The sequence below is a fragment of the Perna viridis genome, chromosome 7 (assembly GCF_037379345.1).
Source record: "Perna viridis isolate PV_CMFRI_1.1 ecotype Kerala chromosome 7, ASM3737934v1, whole genome shotgun sequence".
Lineage (NCBI taxonomy): Eukaryota > Metazoa > Mollusca > Bivalvia > Mytilida > Mytilidae > Perna > Perna viridis.
In genome coordinates, this window is record NC_142451.1 from 26928818 (window position 1) to 26942494 (window position 13677).

General features: G+C 33.0%; 2 protein-coding genes and 2 long non-coding RNA genes across 4 annotated transcripts; 3 read left to right on the forward strand and 1 right to left on the reverse strand.

Moving 5' to 3' along the window:
• Positions 1-1684: 1684 nt before the first annotated feature.
• On the forward strand, positions 1685-2548 carry LOC148612066 (uncharacterized). Its single transcript, XR_015924615.1, has 2 exons — positions 1685-1933; positions 2261-2548. It is a non-coding gene; the product is annotated as an uncharacterized LOC148612066 (long non-coding RNA).
• Positions 2549-4222: 1674 nt separating this feature from the next.
• Positions 4223-6907, forward strand: LOC148612067 (uncharacterized). The gene is made up of 2 exons (XM_088593178.1): positions 4223-4380; positions 6348-6907. The coding sequence occupies exons 1-2, from the start codon at positions 4311-4313 to the stop codon at positions 6884-6886; spliced, it is 609 nt and encodes a 202-aa protein (XP_088449304.1). The 5' UTR covers positions 4223-4310; the 3' UTR covers positions 6887-6907.
• On the reverse strand, positions 6445-7488 carry LOC148612068 (uncharacterized). Its single transcript, XR_015924301.1, has 2 exons — positions 7295-7488; positions 6445-6875 (listed from the first exon to the last, which is right to left on the reverse strand). It is a non-coding gene; the product is annotated as an uncharacterized LOC148612068 (long non-coding RNA).
• An 885-nt stretch (positions 7489-8373) lies between these two features.
• Positions 8374-11072, forward strand: LOC148612069 (uncharacterized). The gene is made up of 2 exons (XM_088593177.1): positions 8374-8525; positions 8880-11072. Exons 1-2 carry the CDS (start codon positions 8456-8458, stop codon positions 9782-9784), a joined length of 975 nt encoding a protein of 324 aa, XP_088449303.1. The 5' UTR covers positions 8374-8455; the 3' UTR covers positions 9785-11072.
• Positions 11073-13677: the final 2605 nt, after the last annotated feature.

The following is a 13677-nucleotide window of genomic DNA, read 5'->3' on the forward strand; positions in this document are numbered from 1 at the left end:
GAATATGAGAATTGCTCATTGACAAAAAAGAAGAAAACAATTACTGATATTCATAAAAAAAATAAAAATATTGAAATTATGACCAAAAACAGACAATGAAAATAACAAGCGTGAGTCGGGGTCGAACCAAAATCTTTTACCGTATAGTTGGTATAACTATGAAACCAATTAACTAAAAGCTGAAAAAGGTATTATTATCATATGTTTGGTGTTTTTAACAAAAAAGGTACCTTTTCACCAAAATGCACGTCATCATCAACCATATTACACTGTCGGAAGATGTGTTTACGTTTAATTCCAAAACTTTGTAATAATTGAAAAGGTGTTTATTAAGAAATTCCAGGCTTTAAGTGTCCAATTTAGGGGAAAGGTTAAAAAAAAGCATTCTCAACGATTTTTTTTTACAATTTTTTTAACTTTTACCTGATTTTGTTCACAAATTTGCATTTTAGTAACACTATGTATTTTTTTCTACTGATCCCAATAAAAAGTTTGGCTATTTAAAAAAAATGTTTTGAAACAGTTTTAAGGCGTGTTATCATAATTTGATCATATAAGTACCATTTTGTGTAAAAATCAGGCAATGGGTGGCACATCATATTTTTCAACTTGATCTTTTTTTTGCCTCAAATATATTCAATACATCTAGAAAACAACTGAAAAGTTATTCAAATTTATCCTAAAGCATCTCTGACGTGGATATTTTTTACTGCTTATATAAAGAAGATGTGCGGGGAGATTTTACCCACCATTTTTCCATAGTGCATTTCAACTAAATTTGTCCTGTCAATATCTTAACAATGAAAATTTTACAAACACTTTGATGGTTATTTTTGGAGGTTATAGAGTATAAATACTTACTTAATGCAATGCAATCTCTGTGTTTTTTTTCCTTCATGTGCCACCCCTTCTACACATTTTGCCTGATTCGTAGACGGAGTAGTACTTAAATATACTGACAGATCTGTTGATTATGTACTTCTATTGTCACTTGGGATATGTGTATCCTTGAACTAAAGGCATTTGTGTCTTCATTTAATCAATGGGAAGTGTTTATTTTATTTACATCAATGTCAGAATACCAACATTACGAACGCTTACCCTGTCGGTGCACCTGGTCCATGCTCCCAGTTTTTAGTGGAGTCTGAGTTCCTCATTTGCTTTTGTTACTTTGTATGTATGATTTAGTTACTTTATGTTCTTTGTTGTTTTCTTTGTCTGTTTTCCATGTCTGGTTTTGTCCCTGGATTACATTCTTTTGATTATCGATTAAACCTTGATTGCTCCTTCACCAAGTGAACAATCAACAAGAGATTGCAAGAAAAAAAAACAGTTGCATTTTGTTGTTGTTTTCTAGTACATGTAACTAAGGGGCTTCACAAATAAACAAATATTCACTGAATGAGGTACAGGACGTTCCATAACAAGAGAAATAAAATTCTCATTTAAAAAATAAAAAACATTACAATCTACAATTAAAACAAATAAAGGTAAAACAAGATGAAATGAAATTGTATCTAACCTTCATACGTTTAATTGGTAAAGGATTATATATTTTTGCTGTTATCTTAGTACTTTATTTTGCTATTTTGTTTTGCGTTTAGTCATACGCTGTCACTTTTCTCTTTTTAAAAGACCACAATTATGAATTTTCCTTCAAATGAAATATTCGTACTAGGAAACGGGGAAAAACCCAGTTTCAGATGTTGCTACATGCATTGACTTTTCCGTTTCACGTTTTACGGTTTGTGCATGTATTTTATAACAGCTTCATATCTTATCAACAGAATGCCTCATAGTGTATGAATGTCGCATAAATAATGCCCATTTGAACTTGATTCCAGATAAAGATATTGACTTTCAATGAATGCATATTTGTTGCTCCTTCTACAGGCTGGTTCGTTTTCTGCATACTATGTGCAAGGATCAGAAGGTAAACATCGATTTTAAATGTATTTTGGCTTTCATGCATTTTTAATTATTGCATGAAAGGGTGATGACCTCAATCATGTTGCTATAACTCAAGTCCTTTTCCCTACTTGAGTAAGACTAAATTTATGAGGCGAGTGACTCTTTTAATTATTGCTAATTATTAAAGCTTACTTTATTTCCTGCACCAGATGAATGCCTTTACTTTGGAAAAGTGTTAAGCAAAATGAGACTACTATGATATATCCGTTACAAAACAAACCTGGTTACCGTTATGGATATGTATGCAATCATTCTAAATTAAAATTCATTCCAACTTTTAAATGTATAGACAAGATGTCCCTGGTTAAGCGAACGACACTAAATCCGATTACAATACCAACACCTGGTACAACACCAACACCTCCAGGTGGCTGTTTCTACAAAGGTCAATTCCACAATCCCGGAACGGTCTTAGAGCAAGGACGATGCTATACAGTCCTGTGTGCCTCGAATGGAAAAATAATGGTCGCAGACGACTTTGACTGTGATAAAGTGCCACCGAGCCTATCTTTGAGATCGACAATACCACTTGAACCGGTTGGATGAAATATTATAATAAATAAATAGTAAATAAGTATTGAAGATTTTTTTTCATTTCCATTTTTACATAATGATCCGCTGTTCATGAAAGGAAACTTCATTAAAAAGGGGCCGGGAATACTGATAGACGTCAATTCAATAGATGTGAATGCTTTTCACAACTCAGATTTTTTTCTTATATAATATGTATATCCATTGAATACGGCAGTGCTTCATTTTAAAAATCACATATATTTTCAAATTCCCTTCGTGATGTCCAGCGAGTTCCTAACTAAATGACAATCGATAGCAACAATTAGTGACGTTTTGAGTTCACTTTTAAGTAAAAAAAACACAAAATATGACATTAGAAACAAAAGTGTGGTCGATGTTCAAATATGATATATCGTTATTGAATAAAGATTAAACGAACGACCATATCTTACCGATATCGAATGTTTTTTGAAAAATCTTTAAAAATAATACTTTAATCGAGAATAACCGATTATTTGTCATTTCTGGCAGTTTAAAGTGACCTCAATATTAAACCTGATCGTGACGCATCGCCGACTGAAGTCATTCCAATTCAAGCATTTTTTTTTTTTTTTTGAAAACTAACTCAAAACGCCCGCTTTTTTTATGCGAAATTTCTAACACTCTAAGGTAAGATGTAATATTCTGTAAATCCATGGAGCCTCGTTAGAAACAGTTAAATCATCTTCCGGTCGTACAGATGTTAGATTGGAAACAGATTAGATACTCAGATTGCCCAACGGAGATGAGGCGGGATCTTTTTTTTTCTAAAATGTATATCTTACATGTTAAAGATGTTTAAGCGACAATGCAAATGAACCGACTGCTAAAGTAAATCAGTACCACAGACTTAGAAAACATTAGAAACCATACAAGCTAAGAAAAAGTGAAATATAGTTGGATAGCTTACATAACTTATTTTTGACATTTTGTATAAAGTTTTATAGTAAAAAAATATACACAGATGGCTTTTGATAATCCTAAACCTTGGGGTAAAAATAAATCATATAGTTTAAAGGGAAATAACTCTGTAAATGACACTGCAAAACAAGGGACATTTTTGGATTTTTGATGTGAAATATCTATTTAGAACATACAGATAAGGAATATTTATATCTATATCTGAATATAATCTTATAGACCCATAAATCAACTACATAACCTAACCGCGTGGTCGTGCACATGTTAATGAGATAGTAACCAAGGGAACCAAGGTTATAGCGGTAATCAAAAGAATGTAATCCAGGGACAAAGACCAGACATGAAAAACAGACATTCATATCAAAGAACATAACGTAACTAAAATCATACATACAAAGTAACGAAAGTAAGTGAGCAACTTAATTTGCATGATTTTTAAAAATGACTGTTTCTTATGAACAAGTTGGTTAAATAGATTTTAATTTCTAAAATATTCATACTCGAAGTTTCAAAAGTATTTTTGTAAACCTATTCTGACCACCACAACAATACTTTTGTCCTATCATTTGAATACTTGTGAATTCCATCATTCTATACGATTTTTATTAACGACACAGTATATTTTGCGAATCCAAATCGTTGATATAACTGTCAAGTTTCCCCCTTCGTTCCAGGTTGATTTACACTTCCTGTGGCTTGAGCCGACACTCTTCTAGTATATTAATGACAAACCCAAACAGTTGTCTGGATACATGCCTTATCGAACAATTGTTAGATGTCAATATGTACGTTGTAATTGGTATCATGACGTACAAAATGTTGTAAATTCTAAATACCTTTTAGATAAGAAACATAGACGGTTCAAAATGGAAATTCTTGTGCTGATTGTTCTGCAGATTTTTCTGTTTTCTGCATGCTGCACAAATGGTTCAGAAGGTAAGGGGAGACTATTTGATTCAAAATATTTATTTCAAAAATATAACGAATCAGAAAATGTATTTCCAATACTATACGGCTAGACCATTTATTTTCATGGTCGGTCATCACACCACATATGAGTGCAAAGTGTTGAGTATATGTTCTTAGCACACGACAACAGCATTAACACTAAGTACAGGAACAGTCCGCTGATCGTCAACGTCACTCATGTCGTACGTTTGATTGGTTAACACTACGTTCCGAAAGATTTTTGAGGATTGTTTTGGTTTATATTATACCAATAAAGACATTGAAATTATATCATTGAAGCTACGTTGTCTTATCTTCATAATGAACCAAATGAAGAAGGGTGTAACGGATAAAGGAAATTGCTACACTACTTGTATGGGCAAAACTTCCCATTCCATGGTATATGGGGGATGGGGATATTGTATGGGGGTGGGAATTTTTAAATGGGGATGATTGGGAATTTTGTTTTAAAGTATTTTTTGACGTAAAAAATATAGATTGAATTCAAAATTAAATCTTAAATGTTGAAAAATTTATAAATATAAACTTTAATTTGATAATTTAAATATTTGATAAGCAACATGCAATGGGGATTCAATGGGGGATGGGGATTTTCCTATGGGGAATGGGGAATTCTCAATGGGGAAAGGGGATGGGGACGATGGGGAAAGGCGATGGGGACAATGGGGAATGGTGATATGGTATATGGTGTAAGTAGGAAGATTATACCATCCAAGAGCTGTAACTTTTTCAACTTTATTGTTATAGTGCTGTTTAACTATCCATCGAAGAGCATAGTAATGATCTCGCAAGCTCGTTCAGTAGGATATCTTCACGGGACAACATTCACTAAATATAAAAAAGCGTATATCACTATATAGCTATTTAAACACGTATAATCCAAAAAAAACGAAATCTCATTTGTGATACAATACTGTTACATCATCACCCATGAGCGGAAATTTTACTTTTTTTTTCTTCTTTAGTGAATTTTCTATGTGAATTATCTCCTAAGAACAGACAGATTGAAATGAATGATTATGTATTTAATCATATAGACCCATAAAACAACAGCAAAAAAATATTATCCTTTTTAGGGTGTATCACATATTAAATAATTTGTATAATTCTTACAAAGACTACTATATAAAACGTAGGTGATGATACGGTTTATCTAAGAAATTACTGTTATATTTTCAGTCTATGAAGAAATAACTTCAATCACGTGGTCCATGCTAAATAACCTGCGTGGTACACAAGAAAAATTGCAATATATGTTTTTTTTTGTGTTTTCATATGTTAGGGACCACTATGAAAAACATATGAAAAACATATGTTTTCCATTAAAATATCAATAAATGATACTCTCTCATTAAAATATTGATAGGTAAACTAATGTTCCCCAGATGATTTCAATCATTAAAGGCATGTTTTCATTTGAATTGGGGCAAAATATACAGTTCATAAGTTTTAATGTGTAAAAATATATTTCCATCCCGGTCCCAAACATATGTTTCCATTGTTTCCATTGTGTAGGTTATTTCAAGTGTGAACCATTCAGGGTATTTTTATACGTGCTATGTCGTGCTAGATATAGAAATTGGTACAAGACATCGATAATGGACAGCACCTAAAATGGTCAACAACATACTCCCCTTGCATATAAACGCACGACACAAATAAAAATCCGTCTAATTAGGGTCGAGATTTTGAAGCCAGGATTTGAACGGATGAGGTTAGATGAATTCATCATACTACACAATTGTTTGGTAGGTCCATTTAATTTCTAAAGGATTCTGAAACAAATTTCTTTGAAAATCAGGTTTTTGACAAGTTGGTAAAACAATTATTAACACATTTTCAATATGATACAAACTCATGAAGCATTTATTCTAATTATCATTGGTTTATTTCATAGGTACATAAGAAGAAATAATATATTCCTTTATCAACAGATAACTGTATTTTCTTTGGAAGAAGAGTGAAGCCACAAGAGATCATTATTCAATCCCCACTGGTAAATAATGTAGGGTATTGCTCTGGATACGTGTGCCATCATTCTAAAATTAAATTCATTCCATCATTCAAATGCCATGAAAAAGTATCCATCATCAAGCGAATAACACCGAATCCTGGATGTCTAGTCAATGGCCGATATTACCACGTGGGAGACACGATCGAAAGCGGGGTGGATGCAAAGGGGTGTCAATTTGGAACAATTTGCATGGAAGACGGATCACAAACAACTATACATGAGCCCGGATGTCCAACAACCACGTTCATCCCTACGACATTAGGAGCACCTTCAGGGTATTGTTACTATAATGGTCAACATTACAGTCCAGGAACAGTTATTCAAAAGGGTCAGTCAGGAACCTGGTGTTATATTACTCTTTGTGACTCAGATGGAAACATTTTAAACGGAGATGACTTCCACTGCACAACACCAACAACTGTACAACCGACTACAATTCCTGTTATACCTGTTGGATAAAAAACAGTGAATTTATCATGATTTCATTCTTTATGTATTCTTTATTCGACAATTGATTGAATCCTTAACTAATGAGTAGTGGCGGATCCAGAGAGATTTGCAAAAGGTGGAAACAATTACCCCCAAGGCCCTTAAAGGAAAAGGTGAACTAGGAATCATATTCACTTGTAGTATAGGTCATAAATGGTATAAACCTCCCGTTTACACCATATGCCACCCACCCAATTCCCCCATTGAGAATACCCAGTACCACTGGAAAAATCCCAATCCTACCACATAGAATCCGCATTCCATATTTCTTATCAGATATTTATATTATCAATTTAAATTTAATATTTTCAAAATCTTCAACATTTAAACTTTAAACTTTAATTAAATTTATTATATTTTCTTTATAATAATACATACTTTAAAAACTAATATACCCATCATCCTCATTCAAAATCCTTATCCCCCAATACACTATCAATCCAACGTCCTATTCCCTATATCCAATAGAATGTGAAGTTGTCTCCACACAAGTACTGTAACAGAAATAACTCATACATAACTGATACTTCCGTACTTAACAAGGAAATAATAAACAATCGCACACACGAAGAGATATACTTATACAACCATTACATGAAAAATAATACAAAAAGCAAACTTGATAGTAAACTTTTAAGGAAACTTGGATCAAGTACTTATATGCTTATATGAGTAGTGTTTGCATTTTTATATTGTATTTTTCCATGAATATGACCCAAATGTTCAGCTAAGCAGACAAATATTGTTCATGTTCAAATGAGTGTGAATTGATCGAGCTACATATGAAGTTCAAATGCTTTTCAATTAAAATTCACTCCAGTTAAAGTTACATGAATTTCACGTGAAGGCTCGATTGTCCCGAATTTACGTGAACGCTGGCATAAATTTAAATTCACTCAATTTATATGAAAACCAGAATTAGTGTGCAATTTATATAAAATAATTTTGCCTGTGTATCCAAAAATAAAATCTTAATCCCTACTTGTGATTAAATCAGTTTATTTTTTTGTTTTATGTACCAGTCCATATAAAATTCAGACACTGCCTATGGTAAGGTAATTCTTGGCGTAGAAAAATTCATGGATCAGACGATGTTTGTTTTGTCTACATATGCTATACTTTATGTGTCCTTTCTGTATTTAGACCTGTACTTTTGAGAAAACTGCACTTTAACCTCCCACTTCAATCAATCAAATCCAACTGAATAAAGAACAATAACTCTTGCAAAATGCCAGTTTCATATACATTCTATATAATGTTTTATCTCAAAAGCGCAACCCAGAAATGAAAAGTTAAAACTGGTTATGTGATCTAAGTGTCTGAACAAGAAATGAAGCTGAATTTGATAGGTTTTAGACATGCATGATTCACCTCCTGTATGATTTTTATAAAGACTGCTACTTAATGTTCACCATGATAAGAAATTAGTTATTTGTCCGGATACAAATGAATATTTGTGGTTTAATATATATATTGCGTGTTAATATCACGCTTGTAAATTGCTTATCGCATTAGCATACTTAACTACAGTTTTTTCAAATGGATGCATATTTAGTGTTACTCCTTCAGACTGTTGTGATTACTGTGTGTTACGCAAATGGATCAAAAGGTAAATGATTACTTCACCAAGCAGTATCGCTAGTATTCATTTTTTATTTATATATTATTAAAATGATTAACTTTGACAAAATGTTAAATTTTCTCTCAGAATATATGTAGGTCAATCTAGTCAAATACAACTTTTTTCTTCTAAATTAGTTTAAAAAATAACTTATAACTTTTGAAAGGAATGGTAAATTGCCGAAGATTATAGTTCGTAAAAAATTATTTATAACCAATTTAAATTATTTGGGGTTTAAACAGGCCATGTGATCTATTGAACTGAAAAAAAGTTAAATTGTTGGGCGGACCATCAAATGTTGTTAATAAATATTAAATGTATTTTCATTATTATCATTTACAGATGATTGTTTTTTCATTGGAAAAAAATGGATACAAAACGATGTCATCGCTGAATTTGTTTTAGATCAAAGTCCTGGGCATTGTTCCGGATACGTGTGTGTTGAATCTAAGATTAAATTCATTCCATTGTTCAAATGTCTCAAAACGAAGTCAATTGTAAAGCGAACGGTTTCAGGTATAACAAGCTGTCATGTCAATGGTAAGTTCTACAGAGCAGGAGATATCGTAGCAAACGGGGAAGATTTAAAGGGTTGTAAATTTGCAAAAATTTGCATGGAAGACGGGTCACAATTTACCCGTTATGAGCCAAGTTGCAAGAAAACTACAATGATTCCTATAACAACAGGATCACCCCGTATTCACTGTTTCTATAATAGTCAATTCTACAGCCCAGGGACGACTATAGGGGAAGGTAGATCTGAAAATTGGTGCTTTAAGATCGTATGTGACCTGGAGGGTAACATTATACACGGTGATAACTTTGACTGCACCACATCAACTACTAAGACTACTGTACCGACTACAACTACCCCTACTACCACTACAATACCCCCTGGTTGTCTCTACAATGGCCAATACTTCAACCGAGGAGTAACCGTAGAGGCAGGGCAGTCTGGAAACTGGTGCTATTCAACTGTATGTGATTTGAAGGGAAACATTGTCCACCACGATAACTTTGATTGTACTACATCAACTACTAAGACCACTGTACCGACCACTACTATACCTCCTGGTTGTCTCTACAACGGTCAATATTATCGCCTGGGAGAGACCATAGAGGCAGGGCAGTCTGGGAACTGGTGCTATTCAACTGTATGCGACTTAGAGGGGAACGTACTTTCATGGGACAACTTCGATTGCAGTACAACAACGGAACCGACAACAACTCCAGTAGAACCAATTTGATTATAACTCTTTTATCTTGTACAGATTTTTGTGATTTCCACAAGAAACTTGTTTGTCTTGTACCATTATCATCATATGAGTTTGTTTTACAGTGTTATGCCTATAAGGATATGAACGGCAGTTAACTAAGAAGCATCTCCATTAAAACAGAAGCACTTTCGATTTTTGTTCCCATGTAATATATTGTATATCTTGAGAATATCCGTTGAAACAACCGAAGCTGTTATTATTATCGTTGACATGCCAATGTCTGGAGAGTAAGAATAATTTTACCCTCTACCGGAAGTGGTTGTTGTCAATGTTCATTTTTCTAATCATAGCACTCTTAAATATTTTAATGACTTAGCTCTTGTAACGATGCTATGGGTTTGCATTTTTAAACGCTCTTTGTGTTGAGTTTTAGTCAAAATTTAATTGAATAAGATGTTCCTCAAATGTGCCATATGTTCGAGATACGCGAATATCCGTACACAGGCCTGGCTAAAATAAATGTTAGTATTTTGGATTACACTTTTTGTAAATTCATTTTTTTCTATTATTTGGAAACGTCGTGCTATCGTGTTAATATACATTTCATTTCTTTTGAACTCTTTTAGTAAACTGCTGGCCTTGTGTAAACATTCGTCGCATGATTTATTGCTTTATGTTATCATTGACAAGTTCAAAATTAAATTGTCAATTTCCAAAAGTAATTGAAAATGGCGGAATTTTATTTTATTACTTTTAATTTATTTATTTATTTATTTATTTGTTATTTTATTTTTTTTATTCATTTACGTATTTTATTTTTGTTGTGGTTTTTCGTTATACATGTATAAATCTAATTTTGTCAACTTCGCATATTCGTCCACAATTTCCAAATTCTCAACTACGCTTACAACATGAAACTTAAGGTATAAAATGAATGATTACGCCTTAATGCCAAATGTGAGACACGTTTCGCGGAATTGCAATATTGTTACTAGATTATAATCACTTGCAATATGGCGGGTGCGGCTACCGGAGCAGGACATGCTTACCCTCCATAAGCACCTAATGCAACTCCCGGGTTTTGTGAGAGTTCATATTGCTAGTGTGACGTCTTGTTTCCTTTATCTTCAGTTTTTATATGTGGCCCTTTTATTCTGTTTCATGTGTTCGCCTGTAGGCCATGTTTTTGGATTTTGACGAATTTGAATCACCCCACTGCTGACGCTTCAGTATTCTTTTGTCGATATCAAAATAGTTTCAAATATATACTGATATTAAAGCATGTAATCTATAATAAATGAATTTGAATAATTAATAATTTTGAGAAATTTTCGTTGCGTACGTTTTGCTTGTCTGGATGGGAGAAAATAACCTCTCTGAGTATTTGCAGATTTTCTGCCAATTTTTATCCGTCAACATCAAATGGAATTGAAAGTCTAAAGGGAGAATTTTTCAGAGACAGTCCTTCTAAACAGTGGGAAAAACTTTGTCTTCCTCTATCGTGTTTAAAACATGTTTTTATAAGTAGTTGTTTATATCGGCTTTATGAATAGAGTGCAGCCATTTTGTCGAACACAAATATAAAAAAAACATTTGTGGTTGCTGTGGTCTATGCGTAGTGAGCAACCATTTAATTTCTATGGGGGTTGGGATAAAAAGGTGTGTCTTGGATATTTTCCAGTATAATTTCTGATCTAACTTTATTTTTTCAATGCACAAAGCCTGTTCTTGAATTTTTTTTTTTTTTTTTTTTGGGGGGGGGGGGGAGGTTAGAAGTTATTCAATCTGCATTTTTTCTGCCTTACACTAACACGAGAATTTAACTTTAGCCTATAGATGCATGTTAATTACACACATAAACATTAACAAATACAGGCATCTACGTATATACATTTTTTCTGCCTTACACTAACACGAGAATTTAACTTTAGCCTATAGATGCATGCTAATTACACACATAAACATAAACAAATACAGGCATCTACGTGTATATATATATATATATATATATATATATATACCATTTTATAATGTTTAATGCAAAATCAGTAACTTTAATAAGGCTAATTTGGGCGAACAATCAAGAGTACTAAAAGCGTCATTTCTTTAACCATGGATTTTTGAAGTAGAATATACAGATCCTTGCTTAAACTGGTAAAAAAACCAACACAAAATAACAAAAAAGCATAATTTGTTTATTCATTGCAGTATAGGCTAAAAACCACTAATTCCACTTTCCATAGGCTTCTATGCTAATTTCACAATATTCAATGGCTTCTCTGGACTTTACCTTAACTTTAACCTGCAGAGGACTATATATCAGCATGATTCTACGTATGTCAGCTCACAATCCTCAGAATGGCATGTGGGGTTAGCAGACTTGCAGTGCAGTACTGGTCACCGGAAGTGAAGGGTCTATAAATAGCATGGGAAATCCCAGTGTTTTCACAAGATAGGGGTATATTTAAAAATCATTATGGAGATTAGGCTTCACATCACAAGAAGCAAAATGCACCTATAAAATGTACAGAAATGTTTTTCCTTTCAGAAACTGTTTAAATTTTTAAAATAAGATGAGAACTTTTTTCACAGCACTATGAGGAACAGGGGTAATTTCTGCGTAGGACTATTTTTGCGTACGTTCCGAATGCTCATTGGTTGAATTGGTGGTCTGTAACCTATAGCAAACGTGCATAGAAAAAAAACATCGTTATGCACGGAGTTTTCTTTTTCTTTTTTTTATTATAATTATATATATACTTTTTTTTTGGTTACGGCCGATAAGGAATTTTTCTAATACAAAAAATATATATTTATATTACATTTGCATAGTATATAGAGTACTCTTGTCTTCTATTTGCCGCCTCGGTTGTCTCGTAGTTTTGTGCTCGTGTCGTGTGTTCGTGCATATAGGAGAAACTGTGACGACTGTTTGGCTTAGAGTCTAGTAGGCGGCATGATTATCTTCAAACCGTCACTTCTGTGAGCTAGCATAAAAGAGATTTTTAACCACTGGTAATTTAGATTTCCCTTCCTGATGCACGCATATTAATTGCATTTAGTAAAACAAATGTAAAATGGCATTTAAAGAATATTCTAACCTCACTGTAGAAACACTTGTTACATCGATCTTAACATTTCAAGATCAGGACGTCTAAAGTTTCCAGGTAGGTTTCACTCCATTACCGAAGTTTGAATTTATATAAGATAATTTACAGAACAAAATCATAAACACGTTATCTTAGCTAGCTAAGGTTTCTGGTCCTGTCTCTCCTCCCTTCACAAGACCGGAACCATTGACAAGCGAAGGAATACACACATAGTCCTGTTTTAAAACTTATTATGTCAAACTGAACTTAATGATAGTGAAAAATTAACATTTCATTTTTCTTGAAAATTTCTAATCTCTGCAACACTTAGCTTAGCTTTCTGATTTTGAGTACTTCTTGTATATAATTTATTTTGAATCTTGAACTTCACGTTTCGTTTCTAGTGCTGCTGATGAGATGTTACTCCTTGAAAAAATACAAACAAAAGCATAGCGAAATTTGAAATATGTACAATGTACATATCTGGTAATTTTGTATTCATAGATGAAGGCCTCTCGATTCTTTGGTGGAATCTTATTTACTTTCTGTAGATGTCAATTACAGTATTTTGTTAGGTCTAAATCCCCATTTGTTTCCTTTGTTTTTTTTTTGAAATAAGCATGTAAAAATCCATTTTTATTAAGGAGGTAGACCTAGGGTAAGGGGCACAACTCTTAAAAATCATTGGAACGTTTGTATTCAGCAATTTATATCAATCTCATGTAAGCATCAAAGAAACATGGATTGATTTCATTCTGATTCAAATGAAAGCTTGATAGGCTTTGGTGAATTGAATACGATACAAACATATCACTGATTTCAAAAATTGTCTCC

Bases quoted from the DNA above. Each gene is read 5' to 3' on its own strand.
- LOC148612067 (XM_088593178.1), top strand. From the start codon at position 4,311: ATGGAAATTCTTGTGCTGATTGTTCTGCAGATTTTTCTGTTTTCTGCA. The intron at 4,381-6,347 runs GTAAGGGGAGAC...CTTTATCAACAG, and splicing joins CTGCACAAATGGTTCAGAAG to ATAACTGTATTTTCTTTGGA.
- LOC148612069 (XM_088593177.1), top strand. From the start codon at position 8,456: ATGGATGCATATTTAGTGTTACTCCTTCAGACTGTTGTGATTACTGTG. The intron at 8,526-8,879 runs GTAAATGATTAC...TATCATTTACAG, and splicing joins TTACGCAAATGGATCAAAAG to ATGATTGTTTTTTCATTGGA.